This window comes from Pezoporus flaviventris, unplaced genomic scaffold, assembly GCF_033815535.1.
Source record: "Pezoporus flaviventris isolate CSIRO_AGI_PZ_B2104156 unplaced genomic scaffold, CSIRO_AGI_Pfla_v1 ptg000083l, whole genome shotgun sequence".
NCBI lineage: Eukaryota > Metazoa > Chordata > Aves > Psittaciformes > Psittacidae > Pezoporus > Pezoporus flaviventris.
The window spans coordinates 9,336,268-9,361,053 of record NW_026892631.1 but is presented as its reverse complement, the minus strand read 5'-3'; the positions used below and the strand labels follow the sequence as shown (position 1 = coordinate 9,361,053).

The following is a 24,786-nucleotide window of genomic DNA, read 5'->3' as shown; positions in this document are numbered from 1 at the left end:
TGAAGGAGGTGCTGGTGGACGGCAGCGACTGCCCAAGGCTCCGCAGCGCCGGACGGGCAATCCCCGGAGCAGGGGCACTCGGAGCGGGCATTGCCCAGACCTGGCCCCGCGGTGCCGCTGCGGCGGGGCAGGCGCTGCCTGGCGCGGGGCGGAGCCGTGCGGCTGCCGCTCGGCGCCTGCTCCGTGTCCGTGAGGCCTCGGAGCCGCTCCGCCCCCGCGGCTCGATGGCGGTGGCGGTGCTGCGGCCGCTGGACGCGCCGCCGGCGGAGCTGGCTCCGGTGACTGCGCTGCTGCTGGCTCCGCCGGCGCTGTGCGCGGCGCTGCGCGGTCGGGGCGGCGGGCTGGTGCTGGCGGTGCGGCCGGCGGGGCGCGGCGGGGCGCAGCCCGTGCTGCTGAGCGCCGTGGCGGTGGAGGCGGGCGGGCGGCGCGGCGCCGAGCTGTGGCTGCGCGGGGCCGTGCTGCGGCGGCTGGGGCTGGCGGCCGGGCGCCCGGTGGCGGTGTGGCCGGTGCGGCACCCGCCGGCGCTGGCCTGGGTGCTGCTGGGGGGCGCGGCGGCGGCGGCGGGGCGGGCGGCGGGGCGGGGAGCGGTGCTGGCGCGGCGGGGCGAGGCGCTGCCGGGGCCGGGCCCGGGGTCGGGGCCGGGCCCGCTGGTGCTGGAGGCCCGGCCGGCGCTGCAGGGGTTGCTGGGCAACGCGACGCGCACCGCGCTCGCCCCGGCGCTGCCGGAGCCCCCCGGCGCCCCCTGCCGGTGCCCCGCCGCGCCGCCCCTCGTGTCCCGGTTCGCCGCCGCCGGGCCCGGTGGGGCTGCGGCGGTTGCGCGGCTGCGGGCGGCCCCGGGAGGCTGCGGCAACGGCGGCGGCGGCGGCGCGGAGGTGTGGGTGAGCCGGCGCGGGCTGCTGGCGCTCGGCCTCTTCCAGGGCGAGTGGGTGCGGGTGGGAGCCGAGGGCGCGGCCCGCGAGCACTTGGCGGCGCTGCTGGCCCGCCCGCCGCCATGGGAGTACCCGCGGGCCGCCCGCCGCCGGCCGGGTGACGGCGCTGCGCTGATGGCCCCCGCGCTGGCCTTCAACATGGGCTGCGACCCCAGTGCCGCCGCGCAGCTCCGCCTAAGGGTGAGCCTCTGCCGGGACACACACACGCAGGACGTGCGGGGCCGGGGCACGGCAGCGGGCTCTCACCGTGCGGCCTTTCCCCTCCGCAGAGGTACGAAAGGTGCAGCGCCCCCGACGGGGCGGGCAGCCGGTCCGTGCTGGCCGTGCCGCCCTTCGCCAAGGAGCTGCACCTGCAGATCGTCTGCTCGCCCGCGTACAGCGCCCGAGGAGGGTACGACCGCGTCCTCTACAAGCACTTCAGAACACCCCGGTGAGCTGCGGCGGGGCACGCGTGTCCTCTAGTGCCTGAAGGGGTGCGAGAAGGATGGAGAGGGGCTTTGGACAAGGGCCTGTAGGGACAGGGCAAGGGGGAATGGCTTTAACCTGACAGAGGGGAGATTGAGATGAGACATTAGGAAGAAATTCTTCCCTGTGAGGGTGCCCAGAGAAGCTGTGGCTGCCCCATCCCTGGCAGTGTTCAAGGTCAGGTTGGACACAGGGGCTTGGAGCCACCTGCTCTAAGTGGAAGGTGTCCCTGCCCATGGCAGGGGATTGGAACTGGATGAGCTTTAAGGTCCCTTCCAACCCAAACCAGTCTGAGTCTATGAAAACTTGCTAATGCTTTAAGATTTAAAGTCTTCACTTGCAGATAATGTAGTGGTTTTTAGCTCTGGTTACTCTACAAGCCCAGCTGCATAGTCGAGAACAGGTTAGAAAGTAAGAGACTCTGCTCAGAGAAGTTTATGGTATATGGGGTAGGAGCCTCTTTCACTGCTGAATATCCCTGTTTTTTTTGTAGGCTTGTCCAGGAGGGGGACATCCTGTGTGTTCCAACGTTTGGCTGTGCTGAGTTTCTAGAAGTAAATGCAGACAAATTCCTAAGGTAGGTGGCAACAAACTGTGGCTCTATTACATGGGTACTGCAGAAGAAAAGGCATTGTTCTGTCGTTGAGGCTCTTGAAACAAGACATTCATTCCATTCTGATCTGTCCCTGGAGTTCAGAGTTTATCTGCCCTTCACTTTAGGGGGAAGAGGGGAAGGTTTTTATTGGATTGTGGGGAGCTGCAGCCAAGAGGGAAGCCTCTGTTAGCTCACTCAGATAGTCATGGAGGGAGGAAAGGGAAAAACAGAGAAACTGATGGGGGAAAAGGAATGAAGAGGGAGGGGTGGCCTTGGGACAGCCAGTGCCACTTCAAGAAAGCCAAGAGGAAGTTGGGCTTGTCAGCGTGTGACAAACATGAAGTGTGAATATCGGCCCTCCCATTTCATGTTAGGTTAACTTGCCGTCTGGCCATCAATTCTGCCTGCCTGGGTTGGCTCAGGTGGCTTTGCAGCAGCCCTGGGCCAAACAAATGTCAGAGGAGGGCTGCTTGCAGAAGGATTTGGGTGGTGGCAATGGGAATGCTATAGCTGAGGGAACTGCCACAGGCAGCTGAGGGGTGCGATGCAAAGAACTGCCTTGAGTTGTTCCTGCAGGATACACCAGCAGCTGCTCAGCTCCACTGCGTGCTTTGAAATATAATAGTTCATAGCACTACTCCAATGAGTGTTTCCTAGGCTCTTTCTCGAAGGGAGGCAGGACCATAGGAGGCACAAGTCTTCTGTTTGTGGAAGTTTCCATTCTATGTTAGCCATGTAGCAAGCCAGAGAAACCAGCAGAGCTTATGGGACCTAAAGAGCTTGGAACTGTATGGGTGTGCAAGTGGTGCTCCATTCAGAGGATGGAGAAAACCCTGGAGGAAACCTCTGCAGATCCCTTGATCTCTCCAATGGGATAGCAGTGTGTCCAGGGCAGAATTCTTGTAAGGCTCTCGTGGTATTTGGGTGAGTCCCAGTCTGGACCCTCAAGGACTCTGCCGTTAGATTTTATACACTGCAGGTGAATGTGGAGTTGTAGTGAAGGAGAGAAAAGAGAATGTCCTGAGCTCTTAGATGCAATACAGACGTACTTGTAGGCTGAAGCCACCAGCAGGAGCTGTTGGCAGTCCTGTTGCTGTCTGGCCAGACAGCACAGCCGGGTCTGTAAAGGATCCATGTGGGTCCTGGGAGGGGGCAGAGGGGGCAAGGGTATCTTTTGTTACCTGGTCTTTTCAGCTGTCTTGCTGACAAGTGTATTGTTCCTGCCTTTGGGATCTAGAGCCAGCAATTTAGATGGCTTCATTTTTCTCTCAGGTGGCCAGAGCTTTACTTCAAAGTGAGGAAGATTTTAGGCATGGTGGAAGGCGAGCAGTCTGAGGGTTACCTGGTGGACACTCAGAACACTTCTCTCTATCTGGTAAGACGTCAGTGGAGAGCGGGGAGATCTGAGGCTGAAGTTGCACTATGGATGATAAAGGTGCCTTTGGAGGCTTGTGTCTCCTGCCATTGGAAAATGGCATTTCCAGGGCAGACTCTGTCGCTTGATACCTGTCTTTGTGCTGTCTTCCCTTCTCACAGGTGGGCTCAACAACCAGCGCTGTCCCATCTGCCCCAGCCTATAACAACCATGAGTTCTGGAGCAGTTTGTCTCCCGCCGGACTTTCCGATGTTGTGAAGCAGCTCTGTGATGCTCTTCGGCCTCACCTGGGCAATCGGTGAGTCAGAATTCCTTCTGGCAAAGCCTCAGGAGAGCTGGGACCCTGCTGGTCACTGAGAGAACTCCCTCCGTGTTACAGGGCAAGCGCACTGAGCGGGGCCAGCAGCGTTCTCCTCTCGGGGCCGAGCGGCAGTGGGAAGCTGATGGCTGTTAGAGCTGTGTGTAGCTGCCTCAACCTCCACCTCTTCAAGGTAATTTCTCCTCTGGTCAGTTAGTGAGTGGATTCACAACATACAAGGAATTGGGGAAATGTTCTGTAAGTTAGCCATGCCAACACTCCTGCTGCAGCCCTGACATGAGCCTCCCCAGAACCTGCTCCCATGTGCACATAACGCAGAAGGAGATTGAGCGTGCTGAGCTTAGCAGCTTGCTCTGGAATGGATTACGATTGATGCTGACATTGTTCTCTTTAACTGCTTTTTTCTTTCCAAGTAAAGCCAGAACAGTGGCTCAAGGGGGAAGCTTGACCAGCTGCCATGCAGCTCCTTTTCTGGGCACAATCCTTAGAAGTGCTGAGCTCTTCAGCAGATGTGCTGTAGCTCTTGGGATCTAGTACAAGCTCACAGAGCCTTCACCGTGCCTTCAGATACATGCATGGAATGTGATTGGGAGCCCTGTGGCACATGGCCTCATGTTTTAGTGTGATAAGCAAGGCTGTAGCTCTGGTTTTGGCCTTGCGTGCTGCTTCTAAAGACTAACACTCTTAGTACTGAAGCCAGAGGTATTTGCTGTCAGTCTTACTGTCCTAGCCCAGCTTTTGCACTCTCCCCTTCTTTTCTCACTTACTGCAATGCTTACATTGCCATTCCACCTTCTCTTCCCTTTGTCTGATTGCTCTGCCTGTTCTAGCACCACATTGTAATGATGATCAGCACTTTTTTGTCCTTTCACCGCCCTTCTGTACTGGCATACAGATACTGCTGCCATTTGGATCTGCTTGCTACAATCCTAACTCCTGTTTTTAGTAGGAATAGGAGTTCCTGTGCTCTGTGCCCCCATCCTTACCCTTTAGGCCAGCTCTTGAGGCGTTCTCCCTGCTCCAAGCTACCCTTTCTGAGGATAAGGCCAAGGAATCCCAGAGATGGTTTGCCTCTCCCTGCCTTGGCCTTGCAGCACCAGGAGGCAGCACTGCCTGTTTCCAGCAGGGTTCAGGCTGCTGTTCAAGGCTCACCACTCTTCTCCCTTTGGGGTGATTTCATCAACCGTTTGCTTTGCAAACAGCCTCTGGGCCTCCAGCCACCTCTAGCTTCCCCTCCCCTCCCTTCTACCTTCCTCTTGCACTTTGTGCTTGTGCAGCACTGGGTTGAACAGTGTCTCCCTCTCTGCTTTTTGCACTGTTTCTCCAAGGCACCTTGTTCTCCCTGTCTTGGCCTCTTCCATGGCTCTCCCATCCCTTCCAGCTTGGGTTGCTGATCAATGACAGCCACTGTATCACCTTCTTAGGTCCCTTGGCCTCACCTTTTTCAGACAAGACCGTCCTGCCCCCCTCAGGGACAACAAACAGCCATTTTTCAATGCTAAAAAGTCCTCAGTGTGTCTACTTTGAATACATCCTGTGTCTCTGGGAAAAATCCCCTCCGATCTCCTTTCAGCTGTGAATTGCCCATGGAAAGCTTCGTGGAAGCAAACGTCGTCCTGCATCCCCCGCTGCCTGTGTTGCAGCTGCTGCAGCCTGTGTGTTGTGTGTTGTGTCTCGCAGGTCGATTGTGTTAGTTTGTGCAGTGACACCAGTGGAGCCACAGAGGAGAAAGTTCAGCTGGCCTTCACCCAGGCCCAGCAGTATCAGCCGTGTGTGCTCCTGCTCAAAGACATCGAGGTGCTTGGCAGAGACCGGGACAGGCTAGGAGAGGATGCCAGGGTCATTGCCACGCTGAGGCAGCTGATCCTGGACAGAGACCCAGCACTGAGGTATGCACCCTGCATGTTTGCTGTGGGTATCTGAGGTGATTGTTTGCTCCTGCCATTCCTAGGGCAGCAATCACCGCTGCAGCAAGGTAACTGATTGCTAGTGTGCCCTGTTTTGTTTTTAATCTGGTGGAGTCTTTCCCAGGTTTGCTTTGTTTGCTTCAGAGGGCCCTTGTTGCAGCTCAGTGACAGAGAGAATCGGGAAGCTCTGTTGGCTGAAGCTGGTTTCTGAGTTGTTGAATGAGGCATGGCAAGGGTCACGGGGACCTCAGAAGGGAGCTGGACCCTGGGGGAGTCTTGAGGCTGATGACAAGTACCAGGGTTCAGGGAGGGAAACATCAAGTGAAGAAATAAGATGTCACTTGAAGGGCCTTTACTTGGAGCTAGAGCTCACAAAGCAGTTCAAAGGCAAGTTAGAGGAGACTGGCTGCAAGCCAGCTTGGCCAGTATGTATGCATTTCTTGGAGGAAAGGGTAGCCAGTGGGGAGGGACTCATGTGATGGCAATGTAAGAGGGAAGCTTCCATAGAGCTGAGGCTGTCCCCCTTCTCTCAACAGCCACCCTGTCCTGGTGATTGGCACAACCTGCAAGCCCCAGGATGTTCCTGCAGATGTGCAGACTGCTTTCCTTCATGAGGTGAAAATCGAAGCCCCTTCAGAAGAGCAGAGGAGGTCGATGCTGAGCATGCTGACTGCCAGTCTGCCTCTGGGCAAGGAAGTGAGCCTGTCCAAGCTGGCCCGCAGGACTGCCGTGAGTGAAACCACAGCAGCATGTGGAGGTGGGCAGGCCAGGGGTGCTGGGCCGACCTCCCCCACCTGGCCATGGAGAAGGGGAGCAATTCCCACAGCCCTATCTGTTATCCACAGTGGATAACACTGGTCTGCAGACATCTGCAAAAAGCTGGAGCCTCTAACCAGGGCACAGAAGCTCCTGCAAGGAATCTTTCCCCCTACACCTTTTATGGCGTAGCTGGAGCTGTGGTCAGGGACTGAACTGATGCTGTTTGTTTCTGCATTCGCAGGGCTTTGTGCTGGGAGATTTCTGTGCCTTGTTGTCCCACAGCAGCCGGGCTGCTTGTACCCGCATCCAGGCCTTGAGGTAGAGCAGGCAACAGGGCAGGACGCAGGGGAGGGCAAGGCCTGCAGCCAGTCTGATAATGACAGGGGCAGAGCCTGATAACTTCGCTTCTCTTTGCTGACAGCTTTCCAGGTGGACTGAGTGAGGAAGTGGAGAGGGATTTCTGCACTGCTGGGTTCCCGGTGCTCGAGGAGGATTTCAGCGTTGCGCTGGACCAGCTGCATGATGCCCATTCCCAGACAGTGGGAGCCCCAAAGGTAGGATGTTGAGCAGAGGAATGAGGGTTGGTTCTCCAGAGCTGTATTGTCACTGAATCCCAGACTGGTTTGGGTTGGAAGAGACCTTAAAGCTCATCCAGTTCCAGCCTCCTGCCACAGGCAGGGACACCTTCCACTAGAGGAGGGTGCTCCAGCCCCGTCCAACCTGGCCTTGAACACTGCCAGGGATGGGGCAGCCACAGCTTCTCTGGGCACCCTGTGCCAGGGCCTCAGCACCCTCACAGGGAAGAATTTCTTCCTAATATCTCATCTCAATCTCCCCTCTGTCAGGTTAAAGCCATTGCTCGAGGTACCTTTCACAGACCTCAGCAGATGATGGGGCTGTGTTCTGGCACGTTACTTCCTGCAGTGTCCTTCCATGTATTCCCCCAGCCTTGAGTGAGGAACAGTTCCACCCTGGCCTTTCCCCCAGTAGCGCTGTTCACCTTCTTGGCTTTGAATTTGGGCAGTGGTCTCTAGTTGGAGACTGCTGGATTGGCTAGTGCCATAGGGGTGCAGCTGAGTAGCTGTGGGCTGGCTGCCTCACTCAGGTCTCTCCAGCCACCTGGCACAATGGATCAGAGAGGCTGGGACACAAGCAGGTGAGGGAGCTCCCCACATGTGTGAGAAGCTTTATCCTTAATCCCTTGGCCTTGGCCACTGCTTGAGCTGGGGTGAGCTTTTCTGACAGCCAGGCAATTTGAAGAACTTCAGGGTTCTTAGGGAAAGGGACATGGAGTGTCAGAGAAAAGCAGCTTCTGGGGAGGAGCATGATCTGCCTCTGGCAGCTCAGCACGCAGGGGAAGAGCACTTGGGGAGGCTGTTTTTGCTGGGTAACGTGGTGTTGGGATCAAGCAAAATGATCACAGCTTTCCCATGCCCTTGAGTGCGAATGGCAGCACAGGGCAGGAAATGCTGGCCTTGGAGGAGTTGTTCTGGTGCCTTCCCTGACTGCCCGCTTGCAGTCCTGCCCTAGCAAGGTGTCATCATCCAGGTGCTACTCTGGGACTTCATTCATTCATCCCATTACTGAGAGACTGAAACGAGCTCTGCTTTGAGGCGTGTTTGCAAAGTTTGCTGTAAGGCCAACAGTAACCCCAGAGCACGCTGGGCAGCGAGCTCTGTGTGTAAGCGTGAGCTCATTCTGTTTGCATTTTACAGTCCTTTATCTATTCCTTAGTAACTGGCTGTGGTTCAGGAAGGCTCTTAGCAGACCTGGATGCTCTCAACGTACGTAACTCTTGATTCCCTGCTTGCATTTTCTGGTTAGTCACACATCTGTTCGCAGGCACAGCTTGAGCCTCCTGGAGAGAACCAGTTTGAGTCCTCCAGTTGCTGGCAGTGGCTGCAGCATGGCCTAGGCTTATGATGTTCCCTGAAAATGACTCTGCTGCAGTTTTCCAGCTCTTACAGGCTTTTTCTAGCAGGGCAGTATAGTCAGGAGCGCAGGGGTGAAGGCAGCTCTCCCATTCACCAGCACTGAGAAATGAGGGCCTGTGACCTTTTGCTTTCAACCCTTTTTTTCCGCTGGGAATCCTTATCTTGCCTGACCTGATTTTCCTGGTGGACTTGCTGGACAGCTGGAGGAACAGCACGAGATGGCATCACCTCAAGCAGGGAAGGAACGAGAGCTGAATTGGCTGAGGAGGGGGGAAGGAATTTTCCTCCAGCCTATTTTTAAGCTCCCCATTTGTGCTGGCGCCTGTTCCCCACCCAGCCAGCAGCTGGGGGAACAGTGCCGGGGCTTTGCTTTCTCTGCACGTTCCCGGGAGAGCTGCTGTGACTCTCATGGGATCTGTCGTGTCAGACTGTGGCATTCCTGCTATTTCTAAAGCCAGGAGCAGAGCAGCAGCATCCTCAGTTGTGCTCAGCGCAAGTGGTGGGACTCCCCCCTCTCAAGCTGGCTGTCTTTCCTCTCTTCTCAGTGATCTCCTGCATGTTTGCAGTTGACCCCATCCTATCTATTTCTTGCAAGCATTCGTGGACTTCGTTCTTGCATCCCTCCCTTTCAAAAGCAGATGGTTTTCTGTACAGCATCCTCCAGGGTGTCTGTCTCTCACATCCTCCTTCACATGACAGAGGTCCTGCTAGCCCAGGCTTTGTCACTCTGGTGTGAAGCCCTTGCACAGTCTCACTGCCCTCGGGGACAAAGCGCCCTGAACACAAGTAGCTCATAATCAATAGGTCTGGGTTTCATTCCCCCCCCCCCCCTTCTTATTTTTGCCTTCCCCCATGTGTCCCAAGGCCTGCCTGCAGCAGGGCTCTCCCCACAAGGCTGCAGGCAGCTCTGGCAGATACTTTCCCCAGGGTATTTTTGCTGACAGGCACTAAGAGGTACAACAGAGGCTTGGGGATGAGGCAGCACGCAGTGAGCACAGCTTACCTGGGACACGGGCAGTTTGTTTTCCCCATTGCCTAGCTCAGGAGAGGGGAAATGTGGGTGCTGATAGCACGAGAGGGAGTGCAGGGGGATTCCACAGCTGATGGCACAAGAAGCTGATGGCTGGTACCCTGCTGGAGCAGGGGCTCCCCAGGCACACTGACAAGAGGGCCACCCACCCCTCTCTTGGCAGATCCCCTCCGTGTCCTGGCAGGATGTTGGCGGGCTCCAGGAGGTGAAGAAGGAGATCCTGGACACTATCCAGTTGCCCCTGGAGCACCCGGAGCTGCTGTCACTGGGTCTGTGCCGCTCTGGGCTGCTGCTCTACGGGCCTCCAGGGACAGGGAAAACCTTGTTGGCAAAAGCTGTGGCAACCACGTGCACCATGACGTTCCTTAGGTGAAGAGTGGGGCGTCGCACAGCGGGACTGGCTTTCTCCTGGCAGAGGATAGGCATCCTCTAACTGGCTCCCTCTTCTCCCTGCCCCACAGTGTGAAAGGGCCAGAGCTCATCAACATGTACGTCGGGCAGAGCGAGGAGAACGTGCGTAACGGTGAGGAGATGCATCCTGCTCCTGCGTGCGGGAGGATGGGGCTTTCCTGGGGTGCTGGAGGGGAGGAGGTAGTGCTTAAACCCCTCAGCAAGGGTGCGAACCCAGCAGTCTTCTACAGTCTGTTCCCTGCCTTGCTGCAGCTTTCCTGCTCTCTCTGCTCCTGTTGCTCTTGTCCCTGGTGTTCCTGATGGGATGGCAGCCCCGCAGAGACAGCCGAGCCTCAGGGCCCATGGTGCTGGGTGCTGCCGGTCCCTGCTCCCACTGAACCCTCCAGTCAGTAGCAGTTGGTGATGGGGAGGCAGTGGGCAGCTGGTTTCCATCCACAGCTCTTCCCTGCTGGGGGTGTAGCAGGTTCTGTTGCCATTGACTGCTCCTCCAGGACTTTCTCACCTTCCCTGCTGTCTTCTCCCAGTGTTTGCCAGAGCCAGGGCAGCTGCCCCCTGCATCATCTTCTTTGATGAGCTGGATTCCCTGGCCCCCAGTCGTGGGAGGAGTGGAGATTCGGGGGGTGTCATGGACAGGTGAGTGAGCGCCGTGCATCCTTGGCAGAGTGTGTACCTGCCTCAGTTGGAGGGATACATGGGGCTGCCCTGTAAGGCAGAGTCCATCCCGAGTGTCTTTCTCCACTTTTCCCCCCTCCCTGCTCCCTTCCAACCCCTCTGCATGGCCTGTCTGCTCTCTGGACGTTAGTACTGCTGTTTGCATTGCTGGACATTCCCAATTGCCCAAGCTTGTTGTGCAAATATATGGTCAGACAAAGTCTCTTCCAGCTGCTTCTGTGGCTGCCAACTGCTCCCTTTGGCCTCTCCAAGGACATGTTCTGCACCCTGTTGTGCTCTCCTGTTTGCTGCTGTTTCCCTGCAGTGGGAAACCTTTCAGCTGCCCCTCTAGAAGCAAAGCATGTACAGTGTGCACATATCCAGAAATGGGGTTGTTTCTCCCAGGCCTCTTCTGCTGAGCCATTAGTCCCCATGCAGTCCTCCTCTCCATCCTTGAGGGGTTCTGCAGGGTTTTCCAGTGACACCATGTATCCCCAGTGTCCTGTCTTCTCACACACAAACCAGCAGCTCTGCAAGGGGCTGGGAATAGTGCTGTTGGTCACTTCAGGTGATCCCAGGACCTGGTAGAGATATCCCTGTTCCAGGAGGTGTGTGCAGCACTCAAGTACTGTCCTGCCAGACCAGCTTAAGCCCTGTGCCTGCAGAGCTGGGTCTGCTGTTCACTGCCCTGAGGACTGTTCAGCAGCATCACTGCCCTGCCAGGGTGTCCCCAGGGTGACAGTGGGTGACTTACCGAAGTTGTGTTCATCCCGTCTTGCTCCCTGCAGAGTTGTCTCGCAGCTCCTGGCTGAGCTTGATGGCCTTCATTCCACCAGAGAGGTGTTTGTCATTGGAGCTACCAACAGGCCTGACCTCCTGGACGCAGCTCTGCTCCGGCCGGGCAGGTACGGTGCATCCCATCCTGCCTCCAGGTAGCTCCCTGGAGCTTCTCAGGCAGCAATGAGCTGGACTGTGTCCCCACCATGTCCCCTCCAGAGAGACTGTTCCTAAAGCTCCCTGAGCCTGGCTTGGTGGGGGATACGAAGCCACCAAGAGGAGGCCAAGTGCCCATGGCTGTAGCAGCAGCACAAGATACCTCTGCTTGTCATCCCCCACCGCTCTGCTTACTGCCTCAGCAGCACAGCAGGGCAAGAAGGGACCTGCTGTAGCATCAAACTGGTGGGAGCAATTGGTCCCCCCCAGCCTGGTCCTCGTGCCTGTGGCTTGCCACGGCGGGACAGGACTTTGTATGTGCTGTTGCTGGACCTCATGTGGTTCCTGTCAGCCCGTTTCTCCAGCTGCCTCGGTCCCTCTGAAGAGCAGCGTTGCCTTCCAGCACACCAGCTGCTGCCCCCCTCCCAGGCTTTGTATCATCCATGAACTTGAGAGCAAAAGGAGCTGCTTCAGGGCCACCTTCAGTTCCTGGTGCCCCAGGGGCAGGTTGGTCTTGGCCTCTTCTCAGCTGTCTCTCCTCTCTGCTGGCAGGTTTGACAAACTGGTCTACGTGGGCATCAGTGAAGACCGGGAGTCGCAGCTGCAGGTGCTGAGCGCCGTCACCAGGAAGTGAGTAACCCCGGGCTCTTGCAGCAGCCTCCTGCCACCCACAGTGGGTCACAGCCTGCTTTTGGGGTTCATGTGTGGTGTGCTCCAGCTTGGCTTCGTGTCTGAGCCCCGGAGAGCACCTGAGGCACTGGCCGGCAGGGAGGGGAAGAAAATGGGACAGATTCCTAAGCACAACTGGGGCTGGGTTTCCTATCAGATGTCTGAGGTGGCTGTCAGTGGAGGCGTTGGCAGGGTTCTCCAGCCACCGTGCACATGCAGAATCACAGAACCAGCTGGGTTGGAAAAGCCCTTCAAGGTCACCCAGTCCAACCGTGCCCCAGCACTGCCAAGGCCACCACTGACCCATGGCACTGAGGGCCTCGTCTACACGGTTTGTGAACACTTCCAGGGACGGTGATTCCAGCACTGCCCTGGGCAGCCTGTTCCAATGCCTGACTGCCCTTTGGGGAAGGAATTGTTCCCAATATCCAGTCTAAACCTCCCTTGGTGCAGCTTGAGGCCATTTCCTCTTGTCCCATCCCTTGTTCCTTGGGAGCAGAGCCCAGCCTCCTCCTGGCTCCATCCTCCTGTCAGGTAGTTCTTGTTGAGGACCTCAGCCAGATCCCAACAGCGTGATGATACTGCAGTGCAGCAGCATGGCAGGAAGCTCCCATTTGCTTCCTGCAAGAGCCACCCTATCACGTCTCCTACTGTTTGCAGGTGTAGGGGTGAAGGCCGCTCCGTTTATCTCATTGCCTTTCCTCCTGTGATACCCGGGGGTCTCCAGCTTGTGCTCTGTGTGCCTTTCCCAACACCGGTGGTGTGGGATCCCCCACAGCTATAGCATAGCTGTGATCACTGCTGCTTTTGAGGGTGAGCTCGCAGGAGACAAGAGCTTGGGCTGGCTGTAAGCATCCCTTCACCCCAGTGCTGGCTTTCGTGCCCTGCAGCACCGTGCTGGTGCTGAAGGAGGCTGACTGTCTGCAGCGTGGCCCTGATAGGATGCTGTGGTGTTACAGTGGCTCATTAACCACGTTCGTGTCCAGCCCTGGCTGTAGGCTGTTCCCAGGCATGTGGAGCACTCGGTGTCTCCTGAGTGAAAACCCAAAGTTGCCTTTGATCCTGCTTAGCAGGACACCGGACCTTGCTGCAGGGGTGTTCCATCGGGAAGTGACTGCATTTAGAAAGCAAACACAACCCCCTTTGATTTCTTTGGAGCACGCAGAGGCTGCGGGACACGGGGCCCAGTCATGCTGGCTGCTGTATCATAGAATGGTTTGGGTTGGAAAGGACCTCAGGATCATCCAGTTCCAACCGCCCCGTGTGTCTTTCCTGGTCGGGTGTTTGTTCTGTGGCTCTTACACCTGCAGTTCTCTCTCGTGGCAGGTTTCAACTGGATCCCTCTGTGAATCTCACCATGGTCCTAGAAAGATGCCCAGCTCAGCTGACGGGAGCAGACATCTATGCCCTGTGCTCAGATGCCATGATGTGCGCTGTCAAACGCAAGGTGGAATGGATCGAGGAAGGTGGGAGCCCGGCCCCTGCCTGTCCCACATGGGGTGAAGGGACCAGTTACCACTGCTGGCAACTGGGCTGTGCCTCGATGTCTTTGGGACCGTGTCTGAATGCTTGGCTCTGGGTTACTGCAGCAGTTTAGTCACAGAATTACAGCCTCGTTTGGAAGGGACCTTAAAGCTCATCCAGTTCCAACCCCTGCCACAGGCAAGGACACCTTCCACTAGACCAGGTTGCTCCAAGCCCCATCCAACCTGGCCTTGAACACTGCCAGGGATGGGGCAGCCACAGCTTCTCTGGGCACCCTGTGCCAGGGCCTCAGCACCCTCACAGGGAAGAATTTCTTCCTAATGTCTCATCTCAATCTCCCCTCTGTCAGGTTAAAGCCATTCCCCCTTGTCCTGTCCCTACAGGCCCTCGTCAGAAGCCCCTCTCCAGCTTTCTTGTTGGTCCCTTTAGGCACTGGAAGCTGCTCTAAGGTCTCCCCTTCAGGAGCCTTCTCTTCTCCAGGCTGAACCAGCCCAGCTCTCTCAGCCTGGCTCCAGAGCAGAGCTGCTCCAGCCCTCGCAGCATCTCCATGGCCTCCTCTTGTTTTGCTCCAACAGCTCCAAGTCCCTCTTGTGTTGTTGCCCCAGAGATGGACACAGGACTGCAGGGGGGGGGGGGGTCTCACCAGAGCGGAGCAGAGGGGCAGATGGATCATCATTACCTCCAGTCCTTGGCCTCAGGGGGAGGTTTTCCTTCCAGTCTGCTGGCTGGAGAGGGGGCTGTTGGATCTTGCTGTCTTACCCCCATGCCTGTCTCAGCCTCTTCCTGTCCTCTCTCCCGCAGGGCTGGATACTGAGAGTTCTGCTCTGATCCTGACCATGGATGACTTCCTGCAGGCTGCTGCAAGGTTGCAGCCGTCTGTCTCTGAGCAGGAGCTGCTCAGGTACAGACTCATCCAGCAGAAGTTTGCTGCCTGCTGATGCTCAGCAGAGCTGGGACTGGAGTGATGGGCACAGCGTGTGAAGGGGTGCTAGGGAGCGGGCACAGGCACCTGCCTGCCTTTCTCTGGTGGATCCTGGGCCCCTTCTTTGGAGCTTGATTGGAAATAGGGGCTCTGCAGCAGTCCCTTGCCTCTCAGAGCACTGTGTGGCTGCTGGGAGCACTCTAGGGCCATTCCCCCCCAGGGTGGAAGCTCAGTCTCATGGTTGTGGGCACTACAGGAGTGTCTCACGGGTGACAGCATTGGCGAGGGAGCAAAGCCCAAACTGCGCCTGGTTTGGCAGCAGGAGCGGGACTGGAGGGAGTTGCTTGTTGGGGTGTCAGCCCCCAGTGAGGGGTGCTGGCTGGAGGGCAGCAGGGCACAGGACACTGCTGCGGCAGCTGGCCTGGCCTCAGCACGGGCTCTCAATAAATACAGCGGTTTGGCACTGGGTGTTCATCGCCTGGCCTCAGGCCTTAGGTCTTTGCTTGCTGGTGGGGTCTGTGGGTCTGGGAAGGTCCCTTGAGCCCCTGGGCTTATTGGGTGTTGTAGAGGAGCCACTGTCCTGCAGGTCGAGGGGAGCACGGCTGCAAACCAGGCTGGGGCCAGCCCCCGGAATGCCTGGAGCCCACGGGAGGTGGGGAGAGGCTGAGGAAGTGGGTTTTCTAATCCAGGAGCTGAGCATCCTCTCGGGTAGCCCAGCTCTTCTCGGAGGTGCTGGGTGAGAGCAGACATGGGGGCAAACGGCAGCAAGCAAAATTCCCGCTGGGTACTAGGAAAAAACATCACTGGAGAGGGAGGGTTCTGGCCTTGGAAATACCCCTTGGCTGGAGCTGCACTGGCTTGTGCTGGGAGCCAGACCCCTTTAGCAGCCCTGTCCCACCTCCTCCCGCAGCCCGCATGTGCCACATCACTGTTCCTGTGCCGTGTGTGCAGCCACGCTGGCCAGCAGCTGCCCCTGCAGCATCCCTGCAGCTGCTGGTGGGGCTTGGGGGCAGCTCTACCTTAAACCCCGGCCCCGGGGTTGTTACAGCGAGGTTTTACCACTGCTGCATACACCAAGGCTGCAGCAGCCGCATCCCTGCGCCGAGCATGGCTGTCCAGGACCACCTCCCCACCCCGCAGGACTGGTTCTCCAGGTGTTCCGTGCATGAGGACCCAGCGCCCTGCTGCTCCGGCACCTGAGCGTGTTGAGGCAGAGCTGTCCCTGACCACAACGCGCTGCTAGACCTGGCCACCACCTCTTCCCCAGGGCGGGCAGGAGGGAGCTGCAGCCGCAGCAAAAGCAGGCTGGGGTGTGCAGAGCCTCCTCTCCCTTGGGGGGGGGGTGGGGGGGTGTGTAGTGAGAGTGTCAAGGGAATGGGTCAGAGCCTGGTTTTGGGAGTGCAAAGGGAGAAAACCAGTTGCACCCATTAGCTGTGCTCAGTGGAGATGAGCAACCACACACACCCGGGAGCCCCAAACCCCACACCACAGGCATCACTGGCCCCTGCAGCTGGGGCTTGGGCTGAAGCTGTGCCTGCACCCACCTCATGCTGCCCCAGGCTGGCTGCTTCTTCCCCTGGGGGTCCTGACGAGGCTGTGGCCGTCCCCTCACCCCATCCCCTGACCACACAGACCACAGGCTCCAGTCGCTGTCACGAGTGTTCTTAATGAAGGGGAGGGGGCTCCCCGGTGGCTCTCGGCAGTGTCCCCGGCCCCGTGCTTGTCCCCAGAGCTGCTGGCAGCTCTCAGCCCACCACGGTCCCATCTCGGTGGCCCACTCAGGCCGTCTTCTTCACGACGTGGATGAAGTAGCAGGGGACGTGGGCCTGCCCCGGCGTGTAGGGCTGGAAGTCGCCCAGGACGCTGTGCTGGCACTTGCCCTGGAAGGCACCTTTCAGCAGGGCTGTGAAGGCCTCCAGCCGGTGCGGGTAGTACGAGAGCCGGAACTTGCTGCGGGGAGGCAGTGCCAGTGAGGTGTGGGGCCAGCAGGACACGGTGCCAGCCAGCCCACGCCACGAGCAACCCCTCTCACCTCAGCTCTGGGGATGCCCCCACCTCAGTGGGGGGGACCTGCACTGTGTAGTCCAGGGTCACCATGTGAGCCTTGTTGTTCACCAGCAGCACCGAGGTGGTGATGTCCTTAGTTAAGTCGCTCTGGGGACCGCAGGAGGATGGCTGTGTGGTGGCTCCCTGGGCACAGCCCTTCTCCTTGGCCTTGCCTCAGCGCTGGGGTTGGGTGGAGGGGAGAGGGACGGGCCAGGGTCCATCAGGCACTCACCTTGTAGTAGATGTTCTTGCCCGGTGGCGCGCAGCCTGTGGCCAGGATGTGGTCGTAGTTGCGGTGGTCAATGACCAGGACACCCCCGGGCCGCACCATGCTGGCGATGTTCCGCAGGGCCAGCTTGTGGTCGCTCTGGTCCCCTGGAGAGGAAACCGTGGCATCCTCAGGCACTGGTTGCACCCCATGGCACAGTCCATGGGGGTTCATCTTGCCCCCCTCTTCCCCTTTCCAGTCTCAGCTTGGGGCAGGCACAGCCCCACCCCATGCTATGAGCTCAGGCACGTTCTCAGCCTCACTGGGACAGAGCATATGGGGAACCCACCACCCTGCTCGTGGCACGAGTCTGGGTGTGCCTCCAGCCTTGCCAGAGATGTGACAAGAGATGCACACAGATAGGACCCAATGGCCCCACTTGTGCCATGAACTGAGGCATGTTCTCAGCCATGACACAGCAGCTCCACTGTGCGTAACCCCCTGCCCCACTCATGGCATGAGTTAGGGCACGCTCTCAGATGTGCACAGGTCCATCCCCCCCCCCCCCCAAAAAACTCACCTTTGAAATCAGGCAGGTGAGCAAAGGAATTCCCCAGGCAGATGACTGCATCAAACCCATCCCCGGGCTTCTCTAGGTCTTTCTCCAGTGTCAGCCAGTTGGCCTCCTCAATGACTGCAGCACAGGGGAGCAGCTGAGGGGGACAGGGACACCCCCCACCTAACCGACAGCCTCCCCTGCACCCCAAACCCTACCCCAGCATCACCCACCCCTTCCTTGGGCCCTGTGGGTACTGGACCTGGCCTGGGGCCAGCGGGCAGGTGAGGGCCATGGCCTGTGCTTGCTGAGCAGGCAGCACCGGCAGGGCCCTGCCCGTCCCTGCAGCGACGCCACCCGGGCAGCGGCACCCGGGGGAGCCGCGGGAAGGGCTCCGGGCGCCCAGCGCCGGGGTGGGTGTTGGTGTCCGCACGCCCCTCCCGGCCACCCCCCCCCGGCCCCCGCACCCCATCGGTCGAAGGGCTCCTCCTTGCGCCGCTCCCAGCGCTCCTTCAGCGCGTACTTGAGCATCTTGTCGCTGGCGTCGACGCTGGTCACCTGGAAGCCCTCCTCCAGCAGCATGATGGAGTCCACCCTGGGAACACGGCTGTCAGCGGGGGCACCGGAGGGGCCCGCGGGAGCGGGGACTTGTGCGGCGAGCGGGCGGGCGCGGAGCCTCACCCGGTGCCGCAGGCCACGTCGAGGACGGAGCGGCAGCGGTGCTGCCGGAGCAGCGCCAGGAGCCAGCTGCGGTACTCGGCCGTGCGGCCCCGCGTGTCCCCGATGTACAGCTGCCACACGCGGGCCGCCCGCCCATCCGCGTACTGGTCCGGCAGCCCCTCCGCCGCAACCCCCAGCGACCGCGTCCGGTACACGCTGTCCACCATCCCGCAACACCGAACCGGACCGGCCCGGCCCCGCTCTGCCGCGCCCCCCTCCGCAGCCACGCCTCCAACCACGCCCCCCTCCGCACAGCCAATCCAGGCCGGCTCCGCCCTCCGTAACCCGCCAATCGCCCCAGCGTCCTGATACACACACCCCCCACACACCGCCCCGCCTCCAACACGCGCCTGCACCAATCCCCACCGTCCCCGCCCCCCTGCGGACCCGCCAATCGCCGCTCTCTCCTACCACACCTCCCAGCCCATTGGCTGGGATTGAACCAGGGGGCGGGGCCAGGGCCTGTTCTCCGGCTGGCGCTCGGCTCGGTGCCCCCGGTGGAGCCTTGTCCGGACACTGCCGGTGAAGCAGCGGCAGCAGCGGCAGCAGCGGCAGCAGCAGCGGCTCCGGGGAGCAAAAAAACGTCTTTATTTACAGTCCCGGCGGGGTGGGGGCAGCGCGGGCAGGGCGCGGAGCCGGCCCCGGGGCAGCACTCGCGGCCTCCCCGCAGGCAGCGGGTCTGGGTGGGCGGCTTCTCACCGGCCGGCACCCGGCCGGCCCAGGGTCGCTCACGCCGTGGCTCAAGTCCCTTCTCGTTCGGTGAGGCCGCGGAGCAGGCAGCCCCGGCGGCTGCATCCCTACAGCTCGTCGGATGGGCTGTGGGTGAGCGGAGCCTCCTCCTGCACCCCGCTCTCCTCCGGGGCTTCCCCTGTGGGTGGGAGGCCATCAGCTCCCTCGCTCTCATCCTTCCGGCCCTTCTTCTTCTTCTTCCCGCTCTTTTTCTTGCCCTGCCTCTCCCCCACGCTTGCCAAGTCGCCCTTCTTGCCAGTCCACTTCTCTGCCAGGCAGCCTGGGAAGAAGAGGAGGGGGGGGCGCTGAGGGAGTAGCGGGGATCCCCGTGCCCTAGCGGGGTTCCCCTGCCCTCCCCCTAGCAGCCCTGTGCTGCCCAGGGCACCAGGCAGGACTTACTTGTGTCCTTCCCTTTCAACACGTGGTTGGCACAAAGGAACTGGGAAAGGTCCTCTGCCTGGTGGTGCCTGTACCAGTCCTCGATCACGTCTTCGTACTCCTCCACCAGCACATCGCACTAGCGCAGAGAAGAACCTGGCTCCAGCCACGTGCCACCACGGCAGGACCAAGGAAGCAGGGCCTGGTGACACCCCCATTCCCAGACCCTCAAGGCCAACGGTGGCTGCCGAGGGTCAATCCCACTGAGCCAGGTACCTGCTTTTTGAGGTCAGCCACCTCGGCGGAGGTCTCGTTCCACAGCTCATAGGGGATGTCCATCACCACCTTGACGCCCTTGTGCACCAGGTTGTGCAGGGTCTCGAAGGTCTCTGACATGCCCTGGAGGAGCAGCGGTGCTTGGTCAAACCTCGCTCCTCCCATCACTCCCTCCCGAGTAAAAGTGATGGAAACCACAGTGCTCCTTAACATCTCTGCACTCCTTACACTAACAATTATTCTCACACCAAGACTCCTCCCCCTGCTACCAAGACACTTCCAAACCTCTCCAGCTACCACCACTCTCGCTGTTAGAGCAGCCTTTCTAACCAGCCTAGTACCAATAGCACTACTTATGCACTTGGAGTCAGAAAGCATCGTCTCCCACCGAGGATGACAATTCATCATACATTTCAAAATCCCACTTAGCTTCAAAATAGACCAGTAATACTCATTATTCCTCCTCATTGCACTGTTTGCAACATGAGACACAGCATCAGAACCATACACGACAATGTCTTTTTCCTTGTAGCTGTAACTAAAATCAACCACTGTAAACAACCTATTTCTACTAACCATAGGCTGAGTCAGAATCACATCATTCCTCTCATGGGCAGATGGCAGGGCTGCGCAGAAGCTAACACAGCAGCCCTTCAAGCCGTGCTTTACAACCCAATTGAAGATACTGTCCTTATCATGGCACTACTTGCCTCGACCAGAAACACCTGAGCAATACAGCAAACCTGCTCATCCACAGAAACCCCAACAATTCCCTGCAGACCTGCCAAAATCAGGGTCCTGGGGCATCAGCGTTGCCAGGAGGGAGTCCCCATCTGCAAACCCAGTCCCCAAACCAACAGGAAGACACAGGCAGGGCATGACAGCCCCTGGCTCCCCCTGTGCAGCACCCACACCTCACCTGGGGGGAGCACAGCACTGCATGCCAAGCACTGCCAGGGGATGGGAAGGAGCCCCAGTGCAGCACCCGGCAGGCAAGGGGACTACTGGGGACTGGAGCACAGCCCTCACCTTTGCAAACCTGTTGCTGCCGCTCCGCTCCTTGTGCAGGTTGTAATCCAAGAGCCGCTTGCAGATGTTCTCTGTCACCTCGATTAACCGGATGTCCCTGCATGGAGAGGAGGGAGGGCTCGGGCTCAGCACAGCCCCCCAGAACCAAGCACGGCACAGGTGATGGGGAGCTCCCCATAGCCTGGCACAGTTTAGCTTCCTCAGCCCCTCCACAGGCTGCCCAAGCCCCTGCTCTGCCTTCTGCAGCAGTGACTGCAGGAGAACCCCCATCCTGCTCTCACTTACGACTGTGTGTACTTGACGGCAGCGCCCTTCCCGTCCAGGAAGCCGTACTTGGTGTCAATCACTTCCTTGGTCTTGCCGGTCTCCTCGAAAGCAGATTTCAGCTCCACTGCCACGTACTTGCACACTGTGGGAAGGAAAGCAGGGGTTAGGAGGGGTTTGGAGTGTGACACAGCAGCAGAAACAAGCACGGGAGTCAGGCAGACTGAAGCCACTATGAGCAGAAAGAAGCCTCAGCCACTGGAATAAATAACTGGGAATGGCCCAACCAATTCCACTGGAGCTCCACTGAAGCAGGAGCACCTGAATGGTGTAAGCTATGGCACAACTGGAAGGCAGAGCCCATTCTGCCTGCTGGTTGCCAAACAGCTCCACTGCTCAGCCATCAAAGCCTTTGCACTAAAAGCTGCTCCCTTCCTCCTGGAAGAGGACGGGGTCTTTTGGCAACATAAGCCTCAGCTCCTCCTCATGACACCAGGGTATCCCATCCTGTAACAGTTCTCCTAGCGCCTTGGGGTCATAAGGGCAGTGTTGGGGACCAAGCAGCAGGACAAGATGGTGGCTATGGACTGTGTCACCAAACAAAGGGCTGTCTCAGAATCCCAGACTGGTTTGGGTTGGAAGGGACCTTAAAGCTCATCCAGTTCCAAGCCCCTGCTGTGGGAAAGGGACACCTTCCACTAGACCAGGTTGCTCCAAGCCCCATCCAACCTGGCCTTGAACACTGCCAGGGATGGGGCAGCCACAGCTTCTCTGGGCACCCTGTGCCAGGGCATCAGCACCCTCACAGGGAAGAGCTTCTGCCTAAGAGCTCATCTCAGTCTCCCCTCTGTCAGGTTAAAGCCATTCCCCCTTGTCCTGTCCCTACAGGCCCTTGTCAACAGCTCCTCTCCAGATTTCTTGTCACCCCTTTAGGCACTGGAGCTGCTCTGAGGTCTCCCCTTCAGGAGCCTTCTCTTCTCCAGGCTAAACCAGCCCAGCTCTCCCAGCCTGGCTCCATAGCAGAGCTGCTCCAGCAGTTGCAGCATCTCCATGGCCTCCTCTGGACATGCTCCAACAGCTCCACATCCCTCTTGTGTTGTTGCCCCCAGAGATGGACACAGGACTGCAGGGGGGGTCAGGTCCATCCACACTGCCTGTGGCACTGCCTGCAGCTGAGACCACAGCACCAACAGCTTTGAAACATAGAGCAGATTTTCTTTTACACAACATTAAAAAGAACAAAAGTTTTATTTCTTCTGTACCAGAGTCAAACAGAGCCATAGAAACAGAAATCAGAAGAGAAATATCCTGGTGATTTACAAGTGGAAATGTGGAGGGATGGAAGCCAGGCATGTTGTGGTTCTTCGTTCCCCAAAGCTGGGCTCCCAGGAGGCTGGAGAAACCTTTGTCCTATGCTGCGGACTCCTGTTTGCCAGGAGCTGCCTCTTCTTCCAGTCCTGCTTTGGGAGAAGGCCCGAATCCCAGCAGGAACAGTCACCAGCAGCCAGCTGCCAGATCTTCTCCCAGGCCGTGATGTGAATAGAGAAGGAAGGAAGACAGCGAGGTAGCTTCTGCAGGCTGCCACCACATAATGGATGCCCTGTGTGCACCTCTTGCACTTCCCTTTCTCTGCAGGCGCTAGGGGCTGGAGGTGACTGCAGCCATTTCTGAGGTGGGACAAGTGCTCCTTCATGCAGCTCCTCTGGCCTCGAGGTCACCCCTCTTCCCATCACACCATGTGTGCCAGGAGCACTTGCTGCTGGGTCCGGTTATCCAGGTGCTGCTGCTGCCATCACCGTGTGCTGACAGGCTCCAGCCTGGGCAGGAAGAGGAGCAGTGCGCTCAGCACCCACTGTGGTGCTCCTCTGAGGTTATGCTGGTGCCACCACACGGCTCCCACATCCCTGTCCCCAGAGCCGCTTCCCTGGCAGGGAAAGCTTTGCAAAGAGCTCCAGAGGTTCATTTCTCTTTGCTGCCAACCTCCGCACGCCCTACACGGCAAAGACAGAGTAAACCACGAAGGTCCGCCATGACCTGCCCCGGATTGCCTGTGAAGCCGTTGACTGTCCAGGGAGGAAGCACCACCGAGTCCGAGCGGTAAGTGGAAGACACCACCAGCCCCGTTACACGCCGCCCTGCGGCCAGTGCCTACCGGGAGCACTCTCTAACCGGCGGAAGGGCAGCAGACACCCGCCAGCAGGGACAGGCCGCGGGAGGCTCGGCTCTGCCCCGCCGCGGGGGCACCGGTGGGCACGCAGCAGCAGCGGCCCCGTGGCTCACCCGTCTCCCGCATCGGCGGGGCAGGGCAGAGGGGCAGCCCGCAGCCTCCGCGCAGGGAACCCCCCCGGCCGGAGCACCGAGCCGCTGCCATGCGGCCTGCCCTGGCCCCGCTTACCCTCGCACTTGCTGGGCAGCCGCACCCAGTCCGAGTCGTCGCCTCCCGCCGCCGCCACCATCAGCAGCAGCGCTGCGGCCACCGCCGCCGCCATGGCTCCACTTCCGGGGACCGCGCTTCCGGGCGCACTGCGCCCACCCCTCAAGGTAACCATAGCAACCGCGCAGCGCCGGCCAATCGCAGCGCTGCGCGTGGTCGGACCGGCCAATCCCGTCCCGCCATTCCGGGCGCCAAGCCGAGCGCGCACAGAGCGGGGCCCTCCCGGCCGCCGTAGACGCGCCGCCGGGCTCCACGTGGCTGGCGGCGGTGCCGCTACGGTCCCCGCCACCCGCAGCACCACGGCAGCCCCTTTCTCTTCCCCAGCCCCATGGTTCCCCCCCAGAACACGGGGGCCCTTCCTCCCCCGACTGGGGGTGCTCCAAAGGCCAACCCAGCACTCACCTCTCAGCTCTGGGCAAGGAGAACGGAGGTGAAGAGGGCACTGGAGAGCGCGACCTTCAGCAGCACCACCCGCACGGCCACGAGCAGGGCTGTTGAGGCGTGGAGCAGCGGCACTGCAATGGAAGGGGCAGGGTGATGCCTCCCACAGGCACACTGCTGCCCCTCAACATCCCCTCCAGGGCTGCAGTGGGGCCAGTGTCCCCAAGACTTCAGGCCCAGCAGCCTCCCCAGGGCCTGTCATGGGCTTTTGCCCACCCTCACAACTCCCTAAGACACCTTGTGACACCCTCACGCTGTCCCTCTGAGCCACTTTCTCCCTCCTCCTCACTAAGAGCTTCACCCCCTCTTCCCCAGCCCCACCACACTATGGGGACCCACCCTGACCACCCCATGATCCCAGCTGGGTCCCTGCCAATAGCCCAACGGGTTTCCTCTGTGACAACAGACATCCCCACCATTACATGGACTGGAGACTCACCAGCCATGTTGCTGGGACACAGCTCTGCCACCTCTTCATTGCCTGGGGGATGAGAGAGCAGCTGTGGAGGCACCAGGTGTGAGGCAGGGCCCACCGCAAACCCCTTCCTGTGCCTCTTCGCTGAAGCAGCAACGTTGGCTTGTGGGGCCTCACACCTGCTCCTGGATCCCGCATCCTTGGAGGGCACCATGGTGCTGGGCAACAGCACCAAGGCAAGCAGATGGGGTATTGGGGGGGGGGGGGGGGGGCATACCCGTGATGGGGATGGGGCTGGAGCTCTGGGCCGGGGAGGTCGTGGTGGGCCCCACATGGCAGGCGAGATCCCCCTCAGCTGGGAGGTCATCAGGGAGGAGGGAGACAGTGCAGATGGTTCCACCGTCCTCCTGGGAGGCCCCGTAGGAAAACGACTGCAGGATGCTGCCATTCCCACCGGAGATCCAGACGGCATGGCCGGAGCCAGGGGTCAGCTCGCTCACCACGCAGACCACCAGCCGCCGGTGCTGCCCGGCCACCTCCATGCTCAGCGGTGGGGCCAGGGTGGGCAGCGGCCCAGCAGCCCTGCCAGCTGTAGGGACAGGCGTCAGGGGGGCACCGTGTCCCCTGCACATCCCACCCACCACACTCGCCCTTCACTCCCTGCCTGGCTGTCCCTCCCGGGGGTACTCACAGGGCAACAGCAGGAGCAGAGCGGCAGCCACCAGCACCCAGGGCACCTCCATGGCAGCCGCAGCGGGCTGCCGAGGGTTCAGCCCCCAACCACGGCCCATCACCTGGCATCGCGGCGGGGCGGCCGCCCGGGCTGCGGGGACTGGCTGCTGTTCCCCGCCTCCCCTGCAATGGCACCGCCTGCGTCCCCTCCAGCAGCAGTGGTACCGCCGCTCC

The 24,786-nt window shown here is 59.7% G+C and overlaps 3 protein-coding genes across 4 annotated transcripts; 1 reads left to right on the top strand and 2 right to left on the bottom strand.

Moving 5' to 3' along the window:
* The first annotated feature begins 224 nt into the window (after positions 1 to 224).
* PEX6 (peroxisomal biogenesis factor 6) lies at positions 225 to 14,491 on the top strand. Its single transcript, XM_061475156.1, has 17 exons — positions 225 to 1,109; positions 1,199 to 1,359; positions 1,888 to 1,971; positions 3,262 to 3,364; positions 3,526 to 3,662; positions 3,744 to 3,855; positions 5,364 to 5,572; positions 6,127 to 6,319; positions 6,591 to 6,667; positions 6,771 to 6,903; positions 9,477 to 9,682; positions 9,775 to 9,836; positions 10,249 to 10,357; positions 11,164 to 11,280; positions 11,861 to 11,938; positions 13,304 to 13,443; positions 14,264 to 14,491. The coding sequence occupies exons 1-17, from the start codon at positions 225 to 227 to the stop codon at positions 14,398 to 14,400; spliced, it is 2,943 nt and encodes a 980-aa protein (XP_061331140.1). The 3' UTR covers positions 14,401 to 14,491.
* A 1,534-nt stretch (positions 14,492 to 16,025) lies between these two features.
* GNMT (glycine N-methyltransferase) lies at positions 16,026 to 18,119 on the bottom strand. Its single transcript, XM_061475169.1, has 6 exons — positions 17,876 to 18,119; positions 17,662 to 17,789; positions 17,219 to 17,332; positions 16,663 to 16,805; positions 16,417 to 16,538; positions 16,026 to 16,334 (listed from the first exon to the last, which is right to left on the bottom strand). The coding sequence occupies exons 1-6, from the start codon at positions 18,079 to 18,081 to the stop codon at positions 16,163 to 16,165; spliced, it is 885 nt and encodes a 294-aa protein (XP_061331153.1). The 5' UTR covers positions 18,082 to 18,119; the 3' UTR covers positions 16,026 to 16,162.
* A 585-nt stretch (positions 18,120 to 18,704) lies between these two features.
* Positions 18,705 to 24,777, bottom strand: CNPY3 (canopy FGF signaling regulator 3). 2 transcript variants are annotated; one of them, XM_061475171.1, is made up of 8 exons: positions 24,572 to 24,777; positions 24,158 to 24,469; positions 23,905 to 23,946; positions 20,612 to 20,735; positions 20,327 to 20,423; positions 19,298 to 19,420; positions 19,043 to 19,160; positions 18,705 to 18,923 (listed from the first exon to the last, which is right to left on the bottom strand). In XM_061475171.1, the coding sequence occupies exons 1-8, from the start codon at positions 24,669 to 24,671 to the stop codon at positions 18,712 to 18,714; spliced, it is 1,128 nt and encodes a 375-aa protein (XP_061331155.1). In that variant the 5' UTR covers positions 24,672 to 24,777; the 3' UTR covers positions 18,705 to 18,711. The 2 variants fall into 2 exon arrangements, with proteins under 2 accessions (XP_061331155.1, XP_061331154.1); XM_061475170.1 differs by lacking the exons at positions 23,905 to 23,946; positions 24,158 to 24,469; positions 24,572 to 24,777 and adding an exon at positions 22,986 to 23,139.
* Positions 24,778 to 24,786: the final 9 nt, after the last annotated feature.

Excerpts from the sequence above, each read along its gene's own strand:
- CNPY3 (XM_061475171.1), bottom strand. The coding sequence starts at position 24,671 with ATGGGCCGTGGTTGGGGGCTGAACCCTCGGCAGCCCGCTGCGGCTGCC. Across the intron at positions 20,736-23,904 it reads GTGTCCCAGCAACATGGCTG|TGTGCAAGTACGTGGCAGTG; the intron begins GTGAGTCTCCAG and ends TCCTTCCCACAG. Across the intron at positions 20,424-20,611 it reads GCCGTCAAGTACACACAGTC|GGACATCCGGTTAATCGAGG; the intron begins GTAAGTGAGAGC and ends CTCTCCATGCAG.
- PEX6 (XM_061475156.1), top strand. The coding sequence starts at position 225 with ATGGCGGTGGCGGTGCTGCGGCCGCTGGACGCGCCGCCGGCGGAGCTG. Across the intron at positions 6,320-6,590 it reads AGCTGGCCCGCAGGACTGCC|GGCTTTGTGCTGGGAGATTT; the intron begins GTGAGTGAAACC and ends CTGCATTCGCAG. Across the intron at positions 6,668-6,770 it reads ACCCGCATCCAGGCCTTGAG|CTTTCCAGGTGGACTGAGTG; the intron begins GTAGAGCAGGCA and ends CTTTGCTGACAG.
- GNMT (XM_061475169.1), bottom strand. The coding sequence starts at position 18,081 with ATGGTGGACAGCGTGTACCGGACGCGGTCGCTGGGGGTTGCGGCGGAG. Across the intron at positions 16,806-17,218 it reads TCACCTGCCTGATTTCAAAG|GGGACCAGAGCGACCACAAG; the intron begins GTGAGTTTTTTG and ends TTTCCTCTCCAG. Across the intron at positions 16,539-16,662 it reads GCAAGAACATCTACTACAAG|AGCGACTTAACTAAGGACAT; the intron begins GTGAGTGCCTGA and ends TGCGGTCCCCAG.